General features: G+C 39.3%; 1 protein-coding gene across 1 annotated transcript in view; it reads right to left on the bottom strand.

The window, feature by feature from the left end:
• The window catches only part of mei4 (meiosis-specific, MEI4 homolog (S. cerevisiae)), a 70519-nt gene that overhangs the window by 20421 nt on the left and 24385 nt on the right, over nt 1-25713 (bottom strand). Inside the window, 1 exon segment of the mRNA XM_036582812.1 lies at nt 5058-5065. Within this exon segment, the coding sequence (XP_036438705.1) occupies nt 5058-5065 (8 nt within the window).

The following is a 25713-nucleotide window of genomic DNA, read 5'->3' as shown; positions in this document are numbered from 1 at the left end:
CCTTCCATTACACATTCTTTGCAATGTGCTTGACTTTTTTTGTGTGTGTCTGCCGTCCTCTAGCCCTTCAACAACAGTTCAGTTTCTGACCACAGCAGGACAATGACTGTTTTCAGCCTGGTCTTTAGGCACCATCTTGGAATCTAAAACCTGTATTAGTCAACCTACGGGCCACTTTTGTGGACATGGATTAAGCTCAGTCTTGGACTAAATCACAATGTCAATGGTTTTTCACCATTAAAAATCCCATATTGTCTGGCATTAGGCACAATCTATGCCTGGGAATCTGGCCCTAAACATTTAAAATCTTTTTTAAAAACGTAAGACTATGTAAGACATTTTAAGAATCTGCATCTTATAGTTTAGATTCTTTAAGACAGTGATTCTTTGTCTTAATGTAGCAGTTGCTAAGTTCCACATATCCTGAGCACTTTGTCACTGTTGGAATAAAACTGTATCTCCAAAAAAGTTACTTTACAGCAGAAGGAAAAACACAGTGTAACATTCCTGTTGGTCCGTTTGTCATGAAAAGTTAACACAGTCTAAATTCAAAATACTGTCAAAAAACAAAAAACAACCAAAACAGAGATTCAAGGTTTTGTCTGACAGCAACTACAACTTGGGGGAATTTAAAAAAAAAATGTTTTTTATTTTTAGTTACATTTTTCTGATGTTTATATTCACCTTACGAACACATTTTAAACATTTAAGCCAACGCCTTTAAATCAAAATGCCTTCAAATCTATCAAAAAACATTCAGTGTGTCCAACTTTTTATTGGTACGGTCATCCATGCATGTTCAGTCAAACTCATGCTTTCTGCTCATTGATCGCTGAGCCAGTTGGGACTGGCTGACGCAGCCGAAGTTCACTTATAGGAACGCGGAATGCATCGCTTTACAGTTCAAACGGATCGATAACCAGACGAGCAGGCGGGGCACGCGAGTTTTCTCACCTTCTTCCTTCCAAACCATCTTACTGCCTTTGCCCTTCAATTATTCCCTCAAATCAATTTCACTGCTTCATCATCTGCTCCCATGTTGACCCTGATCATGTTAATGGCTTCGGCACAACACTCGCTGCTCTGAGACGCGGGACAAGAGATATGGACCGGCTGAAGGATTGCATCCCCACACATTCTGACAGCCCGAGAGTTTGTCTTGGAAAATATGTCTCACTTCTTTTTTCCCCTCTCTTCTGCAGCATGAAGTTCATCTTTGGATGGCAGTGAAGCATTACTTCCCTGGGAAGGGAACGCTATTTCTTCTTCTCCCCTTGAAATGTCAGAACCCCACCGACGACTCAATTGCTGAACCACAAACGGTGACCACTGCAGACCTGAGCAGAGTTCAAAGCAGAGCTTTATGCAGCAGATAGAACGAGGAGCGCTGACCTGTGTGTTTGACTTGGAAATAGAGGTGTTTTTTGGGTTTCCGCGGAGCAGAGAGGCATGCTGTGTCGGACCGCTGAGAGAACTGCAGAGACAGAGACTCACCGAGTCCTCAGAGGGCCTTCATACCTACCATAATGGGCCACAAACCTATTCACAAACACACCAGCGGGCACTGAACTGAGGATGTTGGGTTTGGTCTGAAAGAGCTCAAAAAGACACATCAGGTTTCGTGTGTTTTGCGTTGTCTTGTATGACCAATGTATTGGTGCATTATTGGTGCATTATTACCTGTATTGGTGCATCTCTTACATTACTGTGCAGTTAATCGGTAACCAGCAAACCTAAAATCACGGACACGACCCATTAAATTATAAACTATAAAAATGATACTTCTGATTCTGAAATCAAAGCTGCTGTAAAATACTTGATATTCACAAATTGAGCACACGCTTTAATGCATAGAGATATTATGAAAGTGCTCCTTATATGGACTGGGGATCACAGTACTGACAGACGGGGTCAGAAAACAGCATGTACATGAAGTAAACAACCCAAAACGTCTTAAACATACCCTACACAAAAACCTGGGGTCTTAATCAAAGGGTGCGCAGAACATGCTCTAATTTAACTCAGCGCAACTCACAGGTGCCAAAGCTTCAAGCAAGGCAAGATCAGCCGCCATGTACGTCTTCACAATCCATCTTTACATGTTTATATGATTTTACTTCATATTTACTCAGAGACATATTTACTAAGAACGCTCGTCTGTCACCTTTCTGGACTTTTTTTTTTTTTACAGTCTAGCAGAAGCTGATTGCCTGGGGAGATTTGGACTGATGAAAAAATGTTGCTTTTGTTGATGTGAAGTAGTATTTTAATCAGTTCACCCATGATTACACTTTCCTACCACTAGGCATTTCTGTTTATGCCTGGAGAGGAGTAGCTCTACATGTATGCACATTCTCACACGCATGTTCTAGGTGTAGAAGCGGTTTATCTACAAAACTGTATACAAAATGAGACCCCTGCTTTGCTTGAACCCAGGGGCAGAAGCTATAATGATTATAAGACTAAAAACTAAAGCTGACAAAATGACTGGAATACGCACTGAAGCAGGACCAGCAGTGTCTATTAGAAAGTTTACAGTTGAGTGGAAGAAATCATCTGTGTGGATGGAGTTACGGGCAAGGGCGATAACTGAAAACAATTCTTATGTATTTTCTAGGTAAATATGATTATTGATAATATCACCCTCCAACCCCCAACCCCCTCAAATCAAACTGTGATATAACAACACTTTCTTTTAAATACCTGCCAGAGTTATGTAGCTGTACAACAAATCAGAAGAACAAATCCGCAAATATTTAAACTTGTTGGGTCTTCACATCGGCTGTAATATCACCATCCATCTTGACTTCAGCTGTTTACTTGCAAACTGGAAACAGTTTTGGGGAAAAAAACTGCTCTCAAAACCACATTCTTGTCTATAATTAGATAATAATAATTAAATTACTCATATGTAATTTCCACACACCACCGTGCATCATGGACAAAATCACTGTCTGTCTTATCGCTTGCAGATGTTTGCTTTTGATATGGTACACTGCTGTAGTTGTGCTATTGTCTTCTCAAAAAGTGGTACCACTATTTTAAGCTGTACGTTTCATTCAGCGGAACCAATTGTACGACAGCGCTTTAGGGCCACTGTTAATAAAAATAAAAATAGTAGACTTCGAGAATAAAGTAATAATATTTCAAGAAAAAAGTCGTAATATTTCGAGAAAAAAGTCACAATGTTTCAAGAAAAAAAGTCATTGTATTTTGAGAAATCGACATTAAAGTGACAGTAATACTAGGAAGGGTTGCAATATTGTGCAATATTAAGGAGCGTTGAGGAGTTGGTGGAGTTAACCATTCATATGATTTTCACCCCTAAAGAAATACTCAGTCTCCCTGTCACTCCTGACACATCAGCACAAGCCTGTTATAGTATAAGAAACGGCTGAGCAGGAAACTGTTTATTTAGAATAAAGAACCAGATGGACTCGGAGGAAACTGTCTGTCTATTGAAGGAAAGTCGCAGACAGGGTCGTCTACACGGCTATCTGTGGCTACATCTCCGTATCGTTCAAAGAGACAGCGAATGATATCAAAATGATCGATCCACAAGGAGACAGGAGTTTGTGGAGCAGTAAGGCCACTTTATCCTCAAAATATTATAACTTTTTTTTCTCTAAATATTACAACTTCATTATCCAAATATTACAATTTTTTTTCGCTCGAAATATTACAACTCTTTTCTTGAAATATTATGACTTTATTCTCGAAATATTGCGACTTTTTTCTTGAAATATTACGATATTCTCAAAAGATTCTCAAAGTCTACTATTTTTATTTTTATTAACAGTGCAACTGCCTATTGCGCCTTCAAGCGTACAATTCATGAACGATCCTCAACTTGAAGGCTAAACCACCCTAATCAAATAGAATCTGTTGTTTACTAGAAATGAAATATAGTTAACTTTTTTTTAACCAACAGCATTGGTTGAATAATTGTTTATTTGTCCAAAAACTGTTAATCAGTTGATTAACTACATCCCTAATCTCTTAGGTTCATTTAATTATGTCTTTCATAAATACAAATTTTTAAGAATTAAGTGTGAAGTCAAGAATTCAAAGCATGACACTTCATATCCTTGGACTTGGGTACAACTCTCCATTTAATAAAACTGAAAAAATGTAATTTAATGCTCAGTACTGGCTCTCTGAGACAAACAGCCTCATAGCCAATGGTATAAACTTTTAGAAGGACTCACTTTACCTTAAACAAGAGGTCAGCTACCACTTTTGTGCATAATGCTACAAAAAGCTCTAATTATTCACATGCAAAAAAAATAAAGAAGACATTTTTAGACAAAGTAATTCAGAGTGGTCAGCTCCTTTCCAGACAAACTTGCTGAGTCAGAACCGTTCATAGTGGTGGTGATAGGAACCAGACATCTGATGCTATCAATGCCTCTAAAGGTTACCTTACAAAAAGCTATTACACAAAGTGCTTGCAAACATGTTGCCTGATGCCTGAGACAGTACGTTTCTCTACAATCCATCATTTCACTTCAAAACACTCTGAATGGCTTTGTTTACATCTCAACGATTGAATTATACAGAAATTTAATCAATTCCCCTTTAACAGCAGCAGCTGCCCATTGAATTATTCATGTTTATATTCACTTATGTAGCACCGCAACACATTGTAACTTTGATACACCAATACTTCCTCCAAAATACCTCGTGAAACCTCCCAGACAAGTTATGTGGCTATACAACAAATCAAAAAACCAAATGTGCAAACATTTAAACTTGACGGTTTTCCTGGTTGGGTCTTCACAGAAGCCTACAAATAGGCTATAATATCGCCATCCATCTCGCCTTCAGCTGTTTACTTGCAAATTGGAAACTGTTTCAGGACTGCAATGGCCTAAGTGAGACCACACAAGAGGTGAATGGAAAGGCACAAGCCAGACGGCTGGAAAGAAATCAAGAGAATGGGTCTCGCGAAGCACCGTTGAGATCATCTGAGGAGAAATAGAATGGGCAGTGCAGCCATTGCCCTTTCATGCCTCCAGTTTCCACCATCACCTCTCCCCCCCCGGCCTCCAGCCCACGACGAGCTCTGCATGTCTGATAAGTCTCATTTAAAATGCTGCGGCCAAACGTGGGCAAATGCAATCAGACTCGCTCATCCTTGACACCTATCACAGGCGCACTTTAGTCTCATTAGAAAAAGAGAGGAGGAAAGAAACAATAGCCATTGGTCAAGAAGAGGAGCGAGAAAGAGAGAGTAAGAGAGAGAGAGACAGAGAGAGAGCAGGGGGCTATTGTTTCACAAAAGCTCCTGTCGGAGGAAAGGGCAGCGCTGTTTGTGATAATTACTTCATTAATCCAGGGAGGTTGGTAGATTCATGTCCGCTCACGAACACCGAACCGATGTGATCTAAACACAATGAGACAAAACATTATTGCTTCCACATCAGCAGATTAATGTAATACTAAAAACGCCTAATGCTTCATTCAAGTCGGGGAAAGACTGTTTGGGATGACGAGCAGGGAGGCTCTGTGGATGTAAACAGAACCAGGGCTGTCCGGACAGCTTGTTACAGGCTTTGAATCCAAGATGGAGAAGCGAGTCGGTGACCTGGCTAGCGACTCAAGTCAGATGCATGCATAACTGCCTCGCAACTCGACTCGGACTTGCACTTCACTCAATTATGATTTAATGCAAAGATTTGTGCTTAATTGGCTGGTGACTTGACTCGGACTCATGCTTAACTGACTCGCAGCTCAGACTCACTATTAACTGACTCGCAACTCAACTGGGACTCACGACTCAACTCAGACTCACGCTTAACCAACTTGCAACTCAACTCAGACTCACTCTTAATTGACTCACAACTCAACTTGGACTTGCACATAACTACCTTGCAACTCAACTCAGATTCATGCTTAACTGGCTTGAGACTCAAATCAGACTCATGCTTAATTGACTCCCGACTCAACTCAGACTCGCACATAACTGACTCGCAACTCGACTCAGATTCATGCTTAACTGACTCGCGGCTCAACTCAGACTCACGCTTAACTGACTTGCAACTCAACTCAGACTCACTCTTAACTGACTCCCAACTCAACTCGGACTCGCACATAAACTGACTTACAGCTCAACTCAGACTCACGCTTAACTGACTTGCAATTCAACTCAGACTCACTCTTAATTGACTCACAACTCAACTTGGACTTAACTAACTCGCAACTCGGATTCATGCTTAACTGACTCGCGACTCAAATCAGACTTATGCTTAATTGACTGAACTCAACTCAGACTCGCACATAACTGACTTGCAACTCGACTCAGATTCATGCTTAACTGACTTGCAGCTCAACTCAGACTCACACTTAACTGACTCGCAACTCAGACTCACGATTAATTGACTTGCCACTCAACTCAGACTCAAGCTTAACAGATTCGCAACTTACTCAGTCTTAATTGACTCGCAACTCAATTCAGACTGACTTCTGACTCAAACAAATCACTCTCAATTCGGACTCATGACTAGACTTAGAACTGCGCTTACATGACTCTCAACTCCTACTCGTGCTTAACTTACTCAACTCAGACTTACGCTTAACTGCCTCGGGACTCAACTTGGACTTGTGCTAAATTGACTCGTGACTCTCCTTGGACTCATGTTTAACAGACTTGTGACTCGCCTCCAGCTCGGGACTTGTGAAATTACAGCCAAAGCAAAAAAATGCACAAACAAAACTGAATTAGAACCATCAATTTTAATGTGCTGAACTAATAAAACCTTCATTTTCCAACTTTGTGTGTGTGATTTTGCCTTTCAGTTCAGGTTATGCGCACTGCTGGGGTTTGAGGTCACTGCATCATAGATACTGTAGGGAAGTGATGTTATTACCTTGGCAACAGTGGTCACTGCTGCAGTGCGAAATGGTTTCTTTTTCTCTTTTTCTCGTTGGCACTCTGTTAAGTTTTTAATACGTGAACTATATAAAATAAATACCAGTGCTTCAATGACATTCCAGTCTGACTCATCCTTTCGGAAAAAGGTATAAACCCAGAGCACCAGGAAAGTTAAACTCCCTCTGGCCCTGGAGCTAGTTCTGGGAAAAGCTCATGAGTTGTCGTGGCCACAGCCTGGAGGCAACACTCAGTGAAAGTAAACAATAATTACTGTAATCTATTCTCGCAGATGACAGCGGCATCAGGTTCAATACAGTATCAAAAAATGAGCCTTTCATTATAGAACAACCTTGACTGTGAAACAGAACTCAGTGCTACAAGCAGTAAATGTCATGTTTAAGGGAAAGAGGCAAAACTAGCAATAGATAATGTAGCTTTAGTTGTTAGATAATCTGGCTGAAGTTCTAGTTTGTTGCAGATCACATTTCCTTAAAACTTACATAGACTTCTTCCTGATTAGCAATTATGCTAGCTTGCAAACATACATACACACTACAGACAAACCATTTCAAACTGTTTTACTTCTTTATTTTAAACATCGCTTTTACTGCATGTAGTGCTTCGTTCTGTCCTTCAGACTAAGGGTTTTTCCTGTGTTCTGTACTAAAGACTAAAGACTCGATTGGGTTCGCCGCTCAGAGACACAAGACTCGACCTGCACTTACACAAGGTGACTTGTTAACATCTCAGCTTTGAATACTTGGTGATGTTTGCTTGCTCTCAATGCTGCCCTTAAAAAGATATACATTTCATAATTAACCATAATTTTGAGTAATTTTAGTTGGTCTTTGATTCATTTTTAAAATAAAAATATTTCAGTTTTCGATCTCTGACAAACAGTTAGACATTTATACAATCCTGTTTACAACGGATGCCCCAAAGAAGCCAAGAGGCAGATGTACTGTAATGTTATGTCAGACAAAGAGACAGATGAGTGTGACTGGATTTCAAGATCAAATTCAAGATGTATTTTTTTATCTTTGTTTAGACATAAGTTTTCACGGTCAGTTTAGCTGGTTTACTGAATGCATAGTCAAGTTCATATTCCAGTGCTAACTTAGTCTTGAACTTAGTCTTAGTCTTGAACATAAGTTCAATTCACAAGTGAAATAACTTCATTAAGTGATTTCAACATTTTTTACTAAATTTGCATAGATTTGCAGATGTTCATATCAGTGAAACCTGTAACTTGTCTTGCTTCAGTCTTTCAAAGAAAATGGTTGACAGTGCAAACTCGTAGGGGGCTGTGTTCAGCTACCTGGGTATGACATGATTTTTCATAGCCTAAAATCACATTAAATAATTATTAAATAATAATTGCCTTATTTTCAGGAATCCACATGATTCTGAAAGCCAGGGTCTGTCATAGTACTGGGGGGATTAGTGGGTAGCATGCACATCTGTGAAGGCGCCACTACCACTGAATACATTCTGGTGCAACATATGCTGCCCTCTGGCCTTTTTATTAGGAACGTCCATTCTTATTCTGGGGAGCGCCAAGCTACATTCTGCATGTTACGACAGCTTAGCTGCATAATCACAGAGTTTGAATGCTAGACTGGCCTGCCTGCAGTCCCGAACTGTCTCCCATTCTTAAGGCAAAACAAAAAACATTGTGTTTTTGTACCATTTTCAATTTAATACAGGTCAAACTGAATTTACTAATCACTCATTTCTGTTTAATTAGCATTTCATTTACTGTCCCAACTTTTTTGGAACTGGCTTGTACTTTACGATAAGTCATAAATCACATCACTCTAGACAAGCGTAGGTATCTGGTAATCTGTATTCTGCAATATCAGTCATTCATGGTAACACTGTTGTGGACCCTTTTAAATACTGTCAGTGCATTTTAGCAAAACAAGCTGAAGTTTCACCTGAGATTTTTAGTGAAGCAGAGCAGCTGCGCTTTCATAAGCTCCCACTATGCCATAACACTCTGATGACGTGATTCAGTCCCTCCTCTGAGCAGATCAGAGACGCAGATAAACAAACAGAGCGCGCAGCCGGCTCAGCACAGCAGAGGGAGGAGAGGGCCTAGAACTTTTCCCTCCATCAAACAAGGTGAAAACTCACATCCCACCCAGCTTGAAGGAGGGAAAACACTCTCACAAACTGCATGTGTATGAAGTAAGTCATGAAAGTCAGCGAACGTAACCTTGATTATAAACTCAGCTTTGTTTAACAAGTAGTTCAGCAGACTGTTAATGGCATTGATATACATTCCTAGATGCCGCGTTGCCTGTTGTTCTCTATCTGAGGCGATGCGTCTGCGCGTCCGCCATGTTGGAGCGGTCAAGATCCGCTTGTGAACAAATTCACGTGTATTGAGAGATGATGAGTCTCAGGATTAAATCGGCCACAACTTCCTTATTACTCAACCGATTTTCACCAAATTTGTTTAGTTATAATCCTCAGACATAGATTAAATTAGGCATTTTTAATGGACTGTAGCTTTTATTTCTTTAATAAGTGATCGTGCTAATGAGCCATCTGGACCCGACGTTAAAAACCGAGTTTAGCGCTCCGGTAGAAAATCTGACACACATCAGCAAAACACAGTAAGAAGGACGAAGCTAAATTTGGCTTCCCATTTGCCAGCTTCTTCTTCAAGTTTTCCCATTCCACCTTAAATGGTGCAGCAGTCACTTTCTGGTGCCTGAAGCTGCACCATTTAAGGTGGAACGAGAAAATTCGAACAAGATGCTGGCTGTTGCACCATTTAAGGTGGAACGGGAAAATTCGAACAAGATGCTGGCTGTTGCACCATTTAAGGTGGAACGAGAAAATTCGAACAAGATGCTGGCTGTTGCACCATTTAAGGTGGAACGGGAAAATTCGAACAAGATGCTGGCTGTTGCACCATTTAAGGTGGAACGGGAAAATTCGAACAAGATGCTGGCTGTTGCACCATTTAAGGTGGAACGGGAAAATTCGAACAAGATGCTGGCTGTTGCACCATTTAAGGTGGAACGGGAAAATTCGAACAAGATGCTGGCTGTTGCACCATTTAAGGTGGAACGGGAAAATTCGAACAAGATGCTGGCTGTTGCACCATTTAAGGTGGAACGAGAAAATTCGAACAAGATGCTGGCTGTTGCACCATTTAAGGTGGAACGGGAAAATTCGAACAAGATGCTGGCTGTTGCACCATTTAAGGTGGAACGAGAAAATTCGAACAAGATGCTGGCTGTTGCACCATTTAAGGTGGAACGGGAAAATTCGAACAAGATGCTGGCTGTTGCACCATTTAAGGTGGAACGGGAAAATTCGAACAAGATGCTGGCTGTTGCACCATTTAAGGTGGAACGGGAAAATTCGAACAAGATGCTGGCTGTTGCACCATTTAAGGTGGAACGAGAAAATTCGAACAAGATGCTGGCTGTTGCACCATTTAAGGTGGAACGGGAAAATTCGAACAAGATGCTGGCTGTTGCACCATTTAAGGTGGAACTAACTTCAGCTTCGTGTAAGAAGGTGCTAACGTTAATCTATTATGAATATCTACACAGATTAAGGGATGCTATAATTTACCCAGCTACAAAGCAATACCATTATTGTAAATAAATAACTACATCAAGTTAAGAGCCCCTGAATAGACTATTAAATGAAATAAGCTTCTATATATTTATAAGCTAATATAAAACCAGAGGAAAAACAGTCACATCAACAGGTTCTCTGTGCCTCACCAACCACACGACCATATCTACATAAACATCACACAGACAAAAGACATCACACTAACGTGAGTGTGGATCACTGCGTTCCCTCCGTTATATAATCCTATTCCACTTTCTGAGTGCAATATTCTTGAAATAGTGCAATTTTGGACAGTATCTTTCTTAAACTGCCGCTCTGTAATGGTACTGAATGCAGTCCAGCAGCGACGCTGACTGCCCTAAAATGGCAGCGCCGTTGACGTGCCTGACTGGACCCAACGCAGCATCTAGGTATGTATATCTATGGTTAATGGGCTAACAGGCTAATCCAGCACTAGGGGTGGGGGGAAAAATCGATTCTTAGATGCATGGCGATGCAGACATGGATGATTCTGAATCAATTCACAAATGTCAAAAATCGATTTTCTAAACATTTAATTTAAGGTAATGTTGACGAAACGCATTTATGTCCATTTATGAACATTTTATGTCCAGTATGTCTCAGTACGTGCTGATGTCGTAGTATAGGCTAAAAAATCTAAACAAAAACACAGACTTACTTTGCTCTGCTTTAAGCTTTATCTATAGCCGCTTTCCTCCCAACTCCACCAGAAAACTTTTCCTCAAAAGTTGAATAGTTTCTTGTAAAACGTCTCTCAGTGTTAGACTGTTTTACGAGGCTGAAGTCGATTCTCATTCACCAGCTTCTTGTTCTAATTTTCCCGTTCCACCTTAAATTCTGCCTGAGGCACCAGAATGTAAATGCGGCACCATTTAAGGTGGACCGGGACAATTCGAAAGGCAAGCAACTTCATCTTCGCAACTTTTTAGTGTTTAACAGTCTTTCGTTGCAGGTTTAACATTCCAGGAAACCAACTGCAGTGCTTATAAATGCGAATAATCCACTCATCTCCAAATGTTCGTCCTAAATCTCTCTTTGCCTTTTCATTCGCTACTAGCTAGGCGACACTGCGTTGCTAGGTGACCTGCAGTCTGCACGCCAGTTTTCAGTCATTGAGAACCAGGACTTTCGCGCTATGTTGCACACTTTGGAGCCGAGATACAGCGTCCAGTCTCGAAGATATTTTACTGACACAGCGATGCCCCCCCTCGCTCTCTACAATGAGACCAAAACCGAAGTTACAAAAGCAAAAAATATAAAAGAAAACGGGGAAGGACGGCTGTAACGTGTTGCGTGGACATCTATTGCCACTGGATCTTATGTCACCGTAACAGCGCATTTTATCGCAGATGAGTGGCAGCAGCGTCTCATGTGCTCCAAACAAGAGCAGTGAATGAGAGCCTTCCAGTTCACTTACCACATCACTTCCATTTGTTTTATTAATACAACATATTGGAAGTAAATTCATTATGGATCATTACAGATACTTTGCTTCAAAAGTACAAAGTTGTCACACAGTGAAAAAAAGAAATCCTGGATAGAAAAAAAGACGCATCGATAATCATTTTATAATCGCATCGCAGCCCTCTGAATCGTAATCAAATCGAATCGAATTGTGAGGTGCCTAGAGATTCCCACCCCTATCCAGCACTATTCAGAATTTAGGCTTTAAGCTCAAACACTTACTAAATGATTTACAGTGAAGTAAATCCCCTTCAAAGCTAGATGTGACATAAATGTGACACTTTCGTGCAGTTTGGTTTGCTGTGCTTTGTGGGTTGTCTTGAGTTTTGTTAGACAGTCAGAGAAAGAGCTGTACATGACAGTATGTGCTTTGCAAAAGTGCACAGGAACCCTTGAAAAAAATATGCAAAACTGATTTCAACACCATTAAAAAAGGCGTAACTCAGTGTTAACCAAACTAAAAATGTAAAAATCTGTGAACGTTAAAGGGCCCATTTCATGGAAAAATGAATTTTACTCATTTTTTTTTAACAGAGTTTGATGTATTATGTAAACAGTGTTAAAGTTTTAACATGTACCATTCACTTTAAAGTCCACACAAATCTCTTAATAGTTTTTGTAATATATCTGCCTGCTCAGCCTACAGAAGTTAATTCTATGAGCAAAGAGAGGTCTGAAAATACTTCAGGAAAAAAGAAATACGACTGTTTTTGGTACATTAAACCACTCGAACATTATAAGTGGACCTCAGGAAAAAATAAGATATGAAAAAATGTAGGATAAGGGCCCTCTAAGCTACCACAGATGGTCAGTCTATGCAGAGCTCTGTCTAATTAAGACTGTTCTCCTCACATTTATTTGTAGGAGGACTGCAGCTGTAAGAGAGAGTTACCTGCCGTTCATTCCTGCCATCACTATCCTCATTTCGTCCTCTTTGGGCGAACATCTAAGAGTAAAAGAGCAGTTCACGTGGCAGGCTTTTATCCCTTAATGGCGAGAGATGCGCTCACCCACCCTCTGCTTGACCACTGCTTGTGTGTTTCAACCGAAAGCACACTAATTGGGTGCCGAGGGGGAAGGTGATCTTTGCAGGGCTCTCTGGTGGGTCAGTAAAACGCTCAGTGACCTTACTGTGAAACCGTTACCGCTGTACTCATCACGTTAACGAAAGGAAGAGGCTTCTACTTTCATACCAGAAGACACAGAAAGCAGGAAGGTCATTACTCTAATACTTGAATATTCAGAGAGTCTAAAAAAAAGAGCTATGTGGGAAAAGAGAGCAGTGAATTGGATTCAATCAACACAGGCCACTTTGAGAGGCATTTCAATTATGCACTCTTTTCTCTAGCCAGGAACTGGCAACACAATTCACCTCCCTCAGGCCACAAAGCTAATTTTACAGACATCAGCACAACATATGGTGGCTCTGGGCTACCAAGCTATGCTCGAGGTGCCATCACTGTTTGGTTATCTGTTGGCAAGATGGTTATGTTGTCTATCCAGCTGTCCTAATAACTAGCATACTTTTGGGTATGTTCTCTCAGAAATAGAGCACAAAAATGGACAGAAAACTGAACAACTAGTAAGGAGTAAGGAATCACAGGTGTCCTCTTAGTGTTGAACCCATTCATCTGTAATTCAAAACACTGGTTCACCAAAAACTAGGAATGCATGACTAATCATATTTGTAGTGTTAAGGGCTGCAATGACAGAGAGGATCAAATTACATTATATGCATGCAGCATGAGAGTGACTTATGTAGTGTTAGATGTCTAATATAAAAGCGCAGCCTACAACATATAGTGTGTGTGATTTAGCCACTATGCTATAGAGCCATTCACAAAAGACATACAGGTACACAGCTCAAAAACTACTCTATCCTAAACTACTAGCCTGAAAAAAAAAATTAAACAGGATCATTGTTCTTACCGGTAGAATTGTGTATAAAATGAGTGAAGCTGTAATGGCTACTGTTACAACAAACTTGCATCACCATAAGGAGGAATTAAATACATATTCATTAGGGCTGCCTAAATAAAATTCGACTTTCAGGTATTTGTCTAATTCAATGAAAAAAAAGCATTTAAATGCGCAAAGCCTCTGCTGAAGCTCCTTGTGCTTTGCAGGCCAATTACTTACAAAGGACAAGAGGGAAAAACATGCCATTTCTACCATTAAGAAACAAAACAACAATGCTTTATTTTGGCTTTAATTAGAATTGCATGGAAACCAATTCTGAATTCACCGTTTTTGTATAATCACAAAAACCGACACATTTTATGTTTATCTGCCTATCTGGCCTACAGCAGTTTAGCTCAAGTCATTAGCAAGGAGTGTTTCAGCCCTACTTTTATGAGGTGCAAGCAGAATACAGAGAAGCCAATCAGAAAAGAGGTCCTTACATCAGCCTTAAAGGCGCATTAATAAAAACAGCTTGTTTAATTCTAAGAGGTTGGAAAATGACTGAGTGAAAAGAAATATAGGAATTGTATTTTACAGCTGTCAATTTCTAAATTATGTGATATGTTTAAGCTGAATAACACTAATAGAAAATAACTGAATAATCTGCTTTAGATGCCAGACTTTTTCTGACCAAATATAAACGCTTTGTAGGGACACCAGTAACAGCTTTGACTTCCATTACACTGACACTTTCAGCATAAAGAGAGCAGGATATCACTTGCATGGGGACTTTATGAATAACTCATTTTCAAAGTTGTCAGAATAAGCCTATGCACCTCTTTTGACAACCACCTCATGAATCTCACCTCAGGGTGAGAATCACTGGATTAAGCACTGTCTGCTTTTTGGGAAGCTTGATATTTAATGCTGAGCACTGGTATAAAGAGACATGATATACTGACTAATCTGGCATTTACTACACTACAGCTTACTACTTCCATCTTTTGCCATATTATGTAATGATTTAAATCATAAAAAACAATGTATTTAAAACATCTGACAAAGAATTAAAGGGAAAATTATATATTATACTTTATTTTTGATCCCATATAGGCCAGTGTTGAAAATAAAAATATACTTTTTTTAAATAAAAATATAATATTTTTTTGTAGGATTCTATAGATAAAGCTATTCAGGGAATGTTGACAGCCTTCGAAAACACAAAAAATGTGATTGGAGTGATGTAAGTAGCTATCAGTGTTTAATTCAGGGATGCACCTAGAAGGGAGCTGTGAGCTGATGACAACATCTGGTCATTTTCATTTCAAGAAGTATTTTATGGGACTACAGGTACCGGGATTAGCATTACAGAGAATTATATTATTTATTACAAACACAGTAAAGTAAATAAAATGTAGATATTTTCTGAACAATAGCCCAGCTTCACTTAAAAATTCATAAAACAATAAATACGTCACCAAATATCAGTTTGAAATATCAGACAAATCTAAAAGGCTGTATAAAGCCGATAACTGTTTTAAGCAATTATCTGCAGATACTGATATGACTGTGACATCATCATGCATCCCTAATTTAGTTATTTTTATTTTGCACTTTTTTTACCATCGGTGATTGACAAGTAACTTGCTGATGATGCTTAAAAGGCAACACCTGCCATGTTGGGAAACTGACAGAGAACTAGAGAGGATTGATTTACTGTTCAACAACTTGCTAATTATGTGGTTAAACTGGTGTTCACGTTCCGCTAAGAAGTGCACAGGCACACTCCCCAATGGTAACTTTTTTCTGTTTACAAGAACGAGAGCAAGCAGAAGAGGCCTCTGTCCCATGGGGAACCGTTCCAGTGGCATTTGCACATAAACATGATTTGACATGGAACTGGGCTCAGTGCGGTTTTTTCGTTAGCTACCTGTGTTCAGGGCCACAGAACTGTTTCAGTGGGATGACGTAACAAATTTTTGCTGATTGGTTATATGTTTATGTCATTGTTGTGCCACTGCATCCTGCTGTAGTCTACTAGCTAAGCTAATGCTAGCCAGTTCCTCTCTCTTAGTTAACTTAGCTTAGCTACTGAGATCCAAGCACCCCAGTACAGGTTAGATTCGACTAACTGGTGCTCTGCTATCACATGTGTAGATGATAAACTTATAACAGTAAGAGCAAAGTTGACTGATTGGTGAAGGAGAGACAGAAAGCTGGAATCAAACCTGTTCTGTAAAGTTAGTGTTTTAAGCTGTAATGTAAGCATATAGTGCCACCCACTGCAGATGAAGCTCAGTTCCAGCGAACTGATGCTTAAAAACACCCATTTAGAGGATAAAGACTCACATCTGAGATCATAAATCTGAATGTCTGGCATTCAAAGTTGAAGAGACAGAAAGATAAAAAATAAAAAATAGACTTGTACCTCTGTGGTGCTTTGAGCTGTACCCTACTGAGCTAATCTAATTCTAGCATAGTTAGCCAGCTACAGGTGCAAACCACTGCAGTACATGCTTGTTACAGTAACTGATGCTCAAATAACACCCATTTAGAGGATAAAGGATCTGAGAGAACACCAAGAGAGCTGTGTTGGACTGACAGCTGGAATCAAATGTGTTTTGTGGTGTGTGTATTGCTGCCTTCAAGTCCTCCTCAGAAGTTTCTACTTACGACTTCAGAGGACTTGAAGGCAGCGTATGTATGCAGGCCAATAGCAGTTAGCCATCTGTGTAGTTTTCTTTAGTATTTCCTGGCTCTGATATAGCAGCACAGCAGATGAGACAGATTTGTGAAGTATTTACCTTTTAGCTCTCTCTGCTATGCTCTGTAATGCTGGATTACCGACATATTAAAAAAAGATGGTTCTTCAAGGGGTTCTTCTGTAAAGAAAATGGTTCTATATAGAACCATGAACATTCCAAGAACTCTTTGCATGGTTAAAGGGTTCTTTGCATCATGAAAGGGTTCTTCAGATTAATGTAGAATATGCTTTAGATGATTCTAAAAAACCTTTTCAATAAGGTTCTATATAGCGCCAAAAAGGGTTCTTCTATTGTTACAAGCTTGAGATCGTAACAATAGAAGAACCCTTTTGGTGCTATATAGAACTCCTTTTAAAAAGGTCTATATATAAAGGGCTATATAGAACCCCTTTTAAAAAGGTTCTATATAGAACCATATACATCGGATTCTCCATCAATCTGAAGAACGCTTTCACGACGCAAAGAACTATATAAACATGCAAAGGGTTCTTTAAGTTCTATATAGAACCATTTTCTTTTCTAAAGGAAATTGAAGAACCATCTTCTTAAATGTGTAGAAACCTTTTGAAAAGGGTTCTATGTACCTCAGAAAAAAGGATCCTTCTATCCTAACAAAGTTGACATTTAATCCTTTTAGGTGCTATATAGAACCCTTTTCAAAAAGGTTCTATATAGACTCAACTGCAGCACATTCTCCATCAATTTGAAGAACGCTTTAATCATAGAAAGAGTTCTTTGAGGGTTCTTGGTTCTACATAGAACCGCTTTCTTTACTAAGGAACCCATAAGAACCATTTTTTGTAAGAGTGTACAGCAGGGTTCTTCACCTTATACTTACTTTAATTAATGCTAAGTTTAGCTTGAGTGCATGGAATTGAAAATAAATATTGATGTGTTCTTCAACTTGCCTCAGTGTGACTCGCTGCAGTGGAACAACCAACTAAAAGGCCTAGGTTTGACCACAGAGCAGTGAGCTCCAGCCCTGGAACTTTCAGAGGTAAACAAAGTTCCTCTGATACCCATCTAAAGCTGGGAAACAGGATTAGAAAAACCTAACAAATAAAACTGAATAATAAATATAACATAAATGTGGCCTTTAAAAGGTGTCAGGCTATGGCGGAGTAAATTCCTCACTGTTTTAGCTGCGCCTTTCCCTCACTGAGGTTTAGTGTCTGAGAGAAAACTGCAGCATTTTCTGTACAGCTTAAGTGTCCCGATGGTTCAAAAGAGTTAAATTATGAAAATATAATACTTCACACTTTTCCAAAGGCATCTATAGCAGAGTGAGCCTGATTCAACAATAGAAACACCTCATTTTTAAAATGTGAAGCACATGAGCATGGCCCTGTAACTACAAAATACTGTGCTAATTACTTTTGGATAATGCCCAGGCCTAATTACATTCCAACTGTATACCTTCACATATCACGATTCTTACACTAAACGGTCAAACCTTATTCACATATTGCTTATCTGTTATTGTTTGGTACCCGGTGTCGATCAGAGGAGAATGTGTTCCCCTTTGGAGTCTTGGTTCCTCTCAAGGTTTCCATCTCTTGCTCTTAGGGAGCTTTTGCTTGTCACTGTCCCCAGTGGCGACGTTCAGGATTTTTCTATAAATCTCCTTTGTGACAACACCTGCTGTAAAAAAAAAATGCTATATAAATAAACTTTGACTTCACTTAATGATCGCGATATCCAACAGGTCTATTAAACGTTGCAGTGTACGTCCTTATCCTGCAGCACGTACCAAAAACACACATTCACATTTAGTCCACTGGCAACTGGCATCAAAAAACCCCTCCAAACTGTTGACATAAAACCATCCGTAACTGTCTTGTGCTGCATCCATGGTTAGATGTAAGCAAAGGTCAAAGAAGGAGGGGTAGGGGGAGCCATATGCCTCCTGCCAACCCCAATGAGGGGTTAAACTGGATCTAAACGCTCACATAAATCAATGCCAAACAGCCGCTAAAAATAACACGCAGCCTGACAGGGCCTGCTCTCAGTGCTGTCGCTGAGATGGGGGGAAAACACAGCAGAAATATGAATATGGAGGCAAAGAGAGATAGACATGGAGAGAGAGAGAGAGAGAGAGAGAGAGAGAGAGAGAGGGAGAGAGAGAGAGAGAGAGAGAGATGGGGAGGTGAAAAAAGAAGCTTTAAACATTCAGTTCTACAGCAGTAGCTCTTCTGGAAATCTACAGAAATGGGAACTGTGAGACCTTCTCAAAGTGCACATCTGAATAAAACATCATGAGCAGTGAGGTACGTGCTGCACGGTGTGTTTGTCGTAGGTGAGGAACAGAAAAGTTCAGTCACATTCAGCAGCAATCTACAGCAGTCTTCTGAGCAAACAAGGGAGTCTGGCTAGGAATCGCAGCCGAACAGGTGACTGTGCTGACTTTTGGCATTTTAGATTTCGGTGCGTACATGTCACATATGTGAGAACTCTTCCTTTCTCTAGTTAGTGCTGGCATTTTCATCTCCTCCCCTTGAGTATTTCTTCATTAAGACACAGGTTCCATAGTCCACTGAGGTGTCCTGAGAACCGCTTGTCCATTTGAGTGTTATGAGTCCCAGAGAACATAGTGTAAAATATGAAATGTCTCAGTATGATACTACAGTTGAGCGCTAACCATACAGTAGGAGCGTCACAATACGCATATTAATATGCATCTTTTTCTACACAGCTATTTGGAGACAATATGCGCTGTGAGCCAAATACAGTTAAAATTTCATGTTATAAAATATGAGATATCGAGAACGGTTCTGGGGGTCTAATTTTATTTAACACAAACCATAACATTACTAAAATTTTTAATCATGGAAGTATAAAAAAATGCTGCACAGCTCTCGGAAGTGGAAAAAACCTGGTAACTTTGACAAAGTTCCACCTTCTGTTCCACCTTAAATGCTGCAGAAGCTACATTCTGGTGCCGAAAGAGAAGCTGGTAAATAAGCAGCAAACTTCAGCTTTATATTTCTCGGATGGTTGATAAGCCAAGCTGTGTAAAATGGTGGGACGGAGAATGAAAGCTTTAGCTGAAACAAGCAAAGCAAACTTCAGCGCTTCAGTTTCCCAGTTGAGTTTTTCAAAATCAGAAATATAATAAAATACGGCTTAAAAGAAGAAGGACATTAGGTATGAATGAATAAACAAACATATAGACAGACGCATGAACAAAGGGATGGCTGAACCAACATAAGGACGACAGGCAGAGCCATTAGCTAGTTTGATAACTAAGTTTTGCTGGCCAGGTTACCTTTTGCATCGTTGTTAGTCTTCTCTCTGCAAGTGTTTCTGACTCAAACACATAGTGGCTGTCAGGGGGACAGAGCTGCGTGTGCAGGCCGAAGCACCTCAGCCTTATATTGGTGAAGATACTGCTTACATAAGCAATACCCAAATTTAGGCCTGACAGTTTATGTTAATCAAATTTACTGGTCATTAAACATTAAACCTTGATACTTCAAAACATTCTCTCATTGCACAATATGCATCACACAACAAACATATCATGTTGTCGGAAGAAAACCTTGTATCTCCAAAATGGTAACTTTACAGGAGAAGCAAAAAACATACTTTACTTTTAATGTAAGTCAATGGAACGAGACTTTTTTCCCAGGTCATTTAGGGTCATTTCTTTTAGTCCATTCACTGTGAAATTTACACACAACATGCATTTTCAAATTATGTCAAATATATACATATATATATGTATAGATATATAGATTCTTACATCAGTCTAAAAGCCACAATAATAAAAACAGCCTGTTTAGTTGTAATAGTAAAGAGAGGTTGAAAAATGGTTGTGTAAAAACAATGTGAACCACACAAACGTCATAAGTGGACCTCATACAAAACAATGAAATATCAGAAAAACGTAGGAATTGCATGGGGTTATAACCGTTTATTTAATAACAGCTGACAAGTTTTTAGCAACTAGTTAATTTCTGAATGATGTGATATGTTTAAGTTGAGTAACACTACTAGATAGAAATGTGTTCTCATGTGAGGTAAATGAATGATCTGATTTGGGTGGCAGACTTTTTCTGACCAAATCTGACCACTTTATAGTGCTGTAAGCTAATAACAACCTAATATTTATTAACTAGTGAAGCTGCATGGCTAAGCTACTGCACAGCTACTACACCTACCATCACAAAATACACTACTAAAACTATGAATACGATGATTTTTATTTGACAGTTCACATACTGCACTGCACCAATTCCAACGAAACAGGGCTAATTATGGCGTCTCTTACGAAACTCCTAGTCGGTAAGTATTGACGATATCCACAATATATGTGGAAAAGCATACTGTGACATCATAATGGGACAAAATTGATCACGATAACAATACAAAGCATCACAAAACATCATACTTATGACAGCTATGTCAGTGCCCTCAGAGTGTTTTCCATAGCAGGGAAAAAAAACCCAGCTTCGCTCTCAACTGCACCCGAGACATGTCAACATGTTAACCTTTCTGAATAGAAATGCAGCATTTTGGTGTGGGTGCAGAGGTTACCGAGGAGTTTGCTGTATAAAAATGTTGCCAGCATAAACAAAAAAGGCTACAGGCTATTGCGAAAGCAACCGCCACAGGTGCAGTGAGGCATGTTCAATGGAAAACATGCCTGTTCTGTTATTACAGGTAAAATTTATGACCATATTATTACATTTTATGACAATTATGCATGTTATTACAATGCAACTGCAAACAGTAAATGATAAAAAACAACATTCCAGTTGTTCCGGAGGCGGTCTTTTTTTTTTGAAGGGGGATAGTCCTTTCACCTAATATTCTTTTCCCAATCTGTATAACAATTCATCCTGAAATGCCACTAAGTGTCCTGAGAACCACTTGTAACCTATCCTGGCTCCAAGGAACCCATAGTCCCCCTAGTATCTACCCTTAAAACTCTCTTGATCCATAGCTCAATGCAAAAGCTCTTCAAGTTTTGTGCTAAAGCTATTGTTAGCTCTCCTAATGTAAGGATGAACCATCAGGACATGGACACTCAACTGAAGAGATATAAAGAGCTTCATAAAGGTGATTCTGACCTTGATTAAGGAGACGTTCTTGACATGAAGTACAAATAACCTTGTTTGATCCATAGTAAAGAGAAATGGTCCAAATAAGATGGAGGATTTCAACCACTGCCGATTCAAGTAAGCCCTCTTTCGAGCAATGGACGGAAGCAAAGCTCCAGTCAGCTACAGATGAAGAAGTGAATGTCTAGAAATAAATCTCATCAAGGCTAGTAGACAAAAAAGGGTGAGAAGGTAAAGAACAAAGGGCCAGATTCATATAGTTCAGCAGTAACTGCACTAGACCCCTGCACAATAATTAGGTTCTATTCATAAAGTCACAGTGGTGGTGATTAGCACACCAGTCTCTCCTCAGTGCTGCAGTGTTCTTGCGTGTTCCCTAGGTGAAAGCCAATCAAAATCTGCATGTTTATTAGGTTATACATATTAATGACCAGCACTCAGTGAAGGCCTGTTTGGGTGCCGAAATGGACACTCAAAGGAAACCAAAAATATCCAAATCACAGCTACAGATTCTAAGAAATTTCAAGAAAGTACTGTTTCTGTCGAGAAAAATGCAGCAAAAATGACACAAAGGAAAAATATTTGGTAAACAAAAGTGGTATTAGCATAATAAGAAACTCTTTCCAATGTGGCAAGACAAGATAAAGAAATGAGGGAAAAAAAAAAAACATCCAAACACAGCCTCCAAACACAGGGGGTCCCAACGCTTGACAAAAACTGCATAGCTGCAAAGAGTTTTGCTGAATTCTTCTGAAGCATTGCTGTATTTTGTCATTTTGTTGGTGTTTAATTAACGTTGTGTACATTCACTATGGTAAAATCACTGTAAGGCACAGCCTCATCATTGTACTCCTACAAGTGCACTTCTTACAGAAAAACATCATGTAAGCTGAAATGTAGACCTCAAATATCCACTACTGTCATTTTAGAATATTACATATTATTTTGAATGTTCAAATATTATATAAAGATAAGAAAAGCTACGTTTCAATTTAATGATTATTTATTGTTACATTACAGTGCAGACATTACAGATAATATTCAAGCCATATTGGCCTCTTACTGGAGAAGTTAACTGTTGGACTATGGGCATGATTTTTTGCAGGGCTGTGTGCTGTTACGAACGACCATTAGCACATGAAAATCAAGTATATCTATTAAGAACTCACAAATGGACATTGGTGCAACTTTGTAAATAACATATGACCAGCAGCGCAATATAAACCTTGTTTTGCTCACTTCCTTGTCAAATGGAGGTCTGCCAGTTAGGAGGAAAAAAAAATTGGAATTGATTTTTTTCCCATCTTTGTTTTAGGCAGCAGTACATCCACACTTTCCACTGTTTTATGTCAAAAGTTTTGTAGAAAAATACAGAAGAGAGAGAGACGGAGTGGTAGTGCCATCTATGACACGCATGGTAAAACACGGCAGTAATCATCGATTAATAATGTAAAAAAAAACGTTGCAATGACATAGTAGTGGGTAAAATTTATATCGCAGAATAATTAAAATTTCTGACGGTTTTAGTACATATAATACAAAACCATTTTAGATGCTTAAGTAAAACTCCTTTTGTAGGTTAACAGTGACTTATTATTCTGGGATGTTCCTTCTTTCAATGAAAAATATTTGAAACAATTAAAGTCTATATGAAACAGTAAAAACAACACTGAACAATATATACGTCAACCTGTGTCGATACTGCAGAAAATCCCTGCAGGCCTGGGAAAAACAGTGCTAAATGTTGTTTTATGTCTGAATTTCTACAGAGCTGATGGCTGTTCCACATTAAATGGAGCAGCAATTACATTCTGGCACTTGTATAAGTATATAAACGTAACTGCTGCAACCTTTAAGGTGTGACGGGAATTTCGAATAAGAAGCCAACTTCAGCTTCAAGTCCTCATATGTGTGTCCCGTACAATCCAACCATCAGACACTGCCAGAATCTGGAAAATATTAGTCATTCATGCTTCAGTACCAACTGGTCAATCAATGACTCAGCCACTCAGCTAAATGCTAGCGTTAGCATAGTTGCACTTCATGTGTTTTTGTGTGGCATTCCGGTGCAAAGGTTATGACAAAACTCATACCTCAGGATGAACCAGTATATCGGCCACTACTACCATGACGCTGTTTGCTCTTAAGATCACATCAAATCTGGCAATGGGTTTTTAAAACATGGCCCACTAAAGGCCATATCTGGGCCATATCTGGGCGATGTCTAAAAACTGTCAGCTCAATATTTTCTTGTTTAAAAACTGCAATTATCAATTATATCACCCACCCCCAACAGTATACACAGTCCTGCAGCTTTGACCTACACTGTATGCCATTTTTCGGTCATTTTTCTTTTTAACAATAACCTTTTTTATGAAAATCTTAAAACATTCATGTATTAAATAATAAATTACTGAGAGAACCAACATCTTTTGAAAAAGTACATCACTTGTCATTTTAATGGGAGTTACTGTAATCGTGTTCAGGAGCTCCTTCTTGTGCAGATCCACAGTGACTCGCGTGCTAACAGCACTCCCTGCTGGAGAAACTTCAGACTGCAAGCAATTTCCAAAGCCATACGCACATGCTTTACGTATTTAAAAAGGAGGCATTTTCCATCGTCACAGCAAAGTTGCCTGGGAGTTCCGCTATAGATGCCTTTGGAAAAACATGTAGTATTATAATTTCAGAGTTTTCATAATTCAACTAATCTCCGGGACACTTAAACTCTATGAAAAAAAACACTGCAAATTGTACACAAACAGTAAATCACATGAAGCAGAGTGTGGGGGATTAACTCTGGTGAAGCTTAACAGCTTTTAAAGACCCCGTAATACGGCACCGCTTTAACAGTAAAATGAAATAAAACTTAACGTGCATATCATTTTATATTATTTCTTTTTCTGGTCATGTTTCCTGGCTGTAGATGAGGATTGGAATTACTTACTCTACCTCCCAACTTTCTCTACTTTCAGGGCTGAAGCTAAATACCCCGGGGTAATATATCCAGTTACTAGATTCCTAGCTACTACTAGTTCCAAAACATGTCGGCAATTATTTTTGGTTCCATGCACACAAGCTGACCCTAACGTGAAGTAAAATAATAAGAACGTCTAAAGACATGGGGTACGTAAAGCTATCTTTACAGTGTGTAGCAGAGAGAACTAACAGGCAGCTTCTTAACTAATTTTTCTCCCCCTCTCTCTTAAACAGAAAAACAGACTATTCCCAAGTCTATCATGCATTCAAATTAGCTGCAGTCTGGTAGTTTTCATAGAGGTTCACATGGTTGTCAACTTTACCAAATTCCCCAAAGCTACAACCATACTGGCTCACTTTATCTCTTCTTGCATGTTCTTGTCATCACAAAATTAATGATGAGCTGCGTGGGAAGCAGTAACCCATTCGCTCTGAAAATGAACTGTTCATATAGATGAAGTTTGATAAGGCCTGCAAAGCAGTCACATTAGCAAACTCTGTTCTCTTGAATCCCCAGAGCCAAAGTCAGAATTTCCATGTTCTTGCTGTGCAGAAAACGAAGGCATGCGGAGCTGAAGCAGTGCAATGACAACCTTCTGTTGCCAACTCTGACACAAAACAGCATAAGCATAAATGACTCATCTAAGTCACACTTAGGATAAGAGAGCAGACTGCCAAGCCTTAAAAGGCATACAGGCAACAGCTTTATTATGTCATTAAAGTGAGCTCCACAAATCCACCAGCATTTCTGTGCAAAGAATCCTGTAGATAGTTGTGCCAAGTAGTGGCAAACTGGCAATTTTTAGGACATCTCCCTGTCACAAGAAATTGTAATTCCTTCAATCATTGAACATTTTACTACGAATAGAGGCACAAAACAGTGCTACTGTTTCAAGAGGAGCCTGGTGTCGGCCTGGGATGGAGGCAAAACTAATTTTCTTTGATTGTTTAAAAATTTCCCGACAGCCCATGCACTCTGGGCGAAGGTAAAACTTTTTCACTGTTTCTGCGAGTTTCTACAGCAATTTCAGGTGATGCATTGTCT

This window comes from Colossoma macropomum, unplaced genomic scaffold (assembly GCF_904425465.1).
Source record: "Colossoma macropomum unplaced genomic scaffold, Colossoma_macropomum, whole genome shotgun sequence".
NCBI classification, from domain to species: domain Eukaryota; kingdom Metazoa; phylum Chordata; class Actinopteri; order Characiformes; family Serrasalmidae; genus Colossoma; species Colossoma macropomum.
Note: the sequence above shows the minus strand (reverse complement) of the source record. Positions and strands in the feature narration are given on the sequence as shown.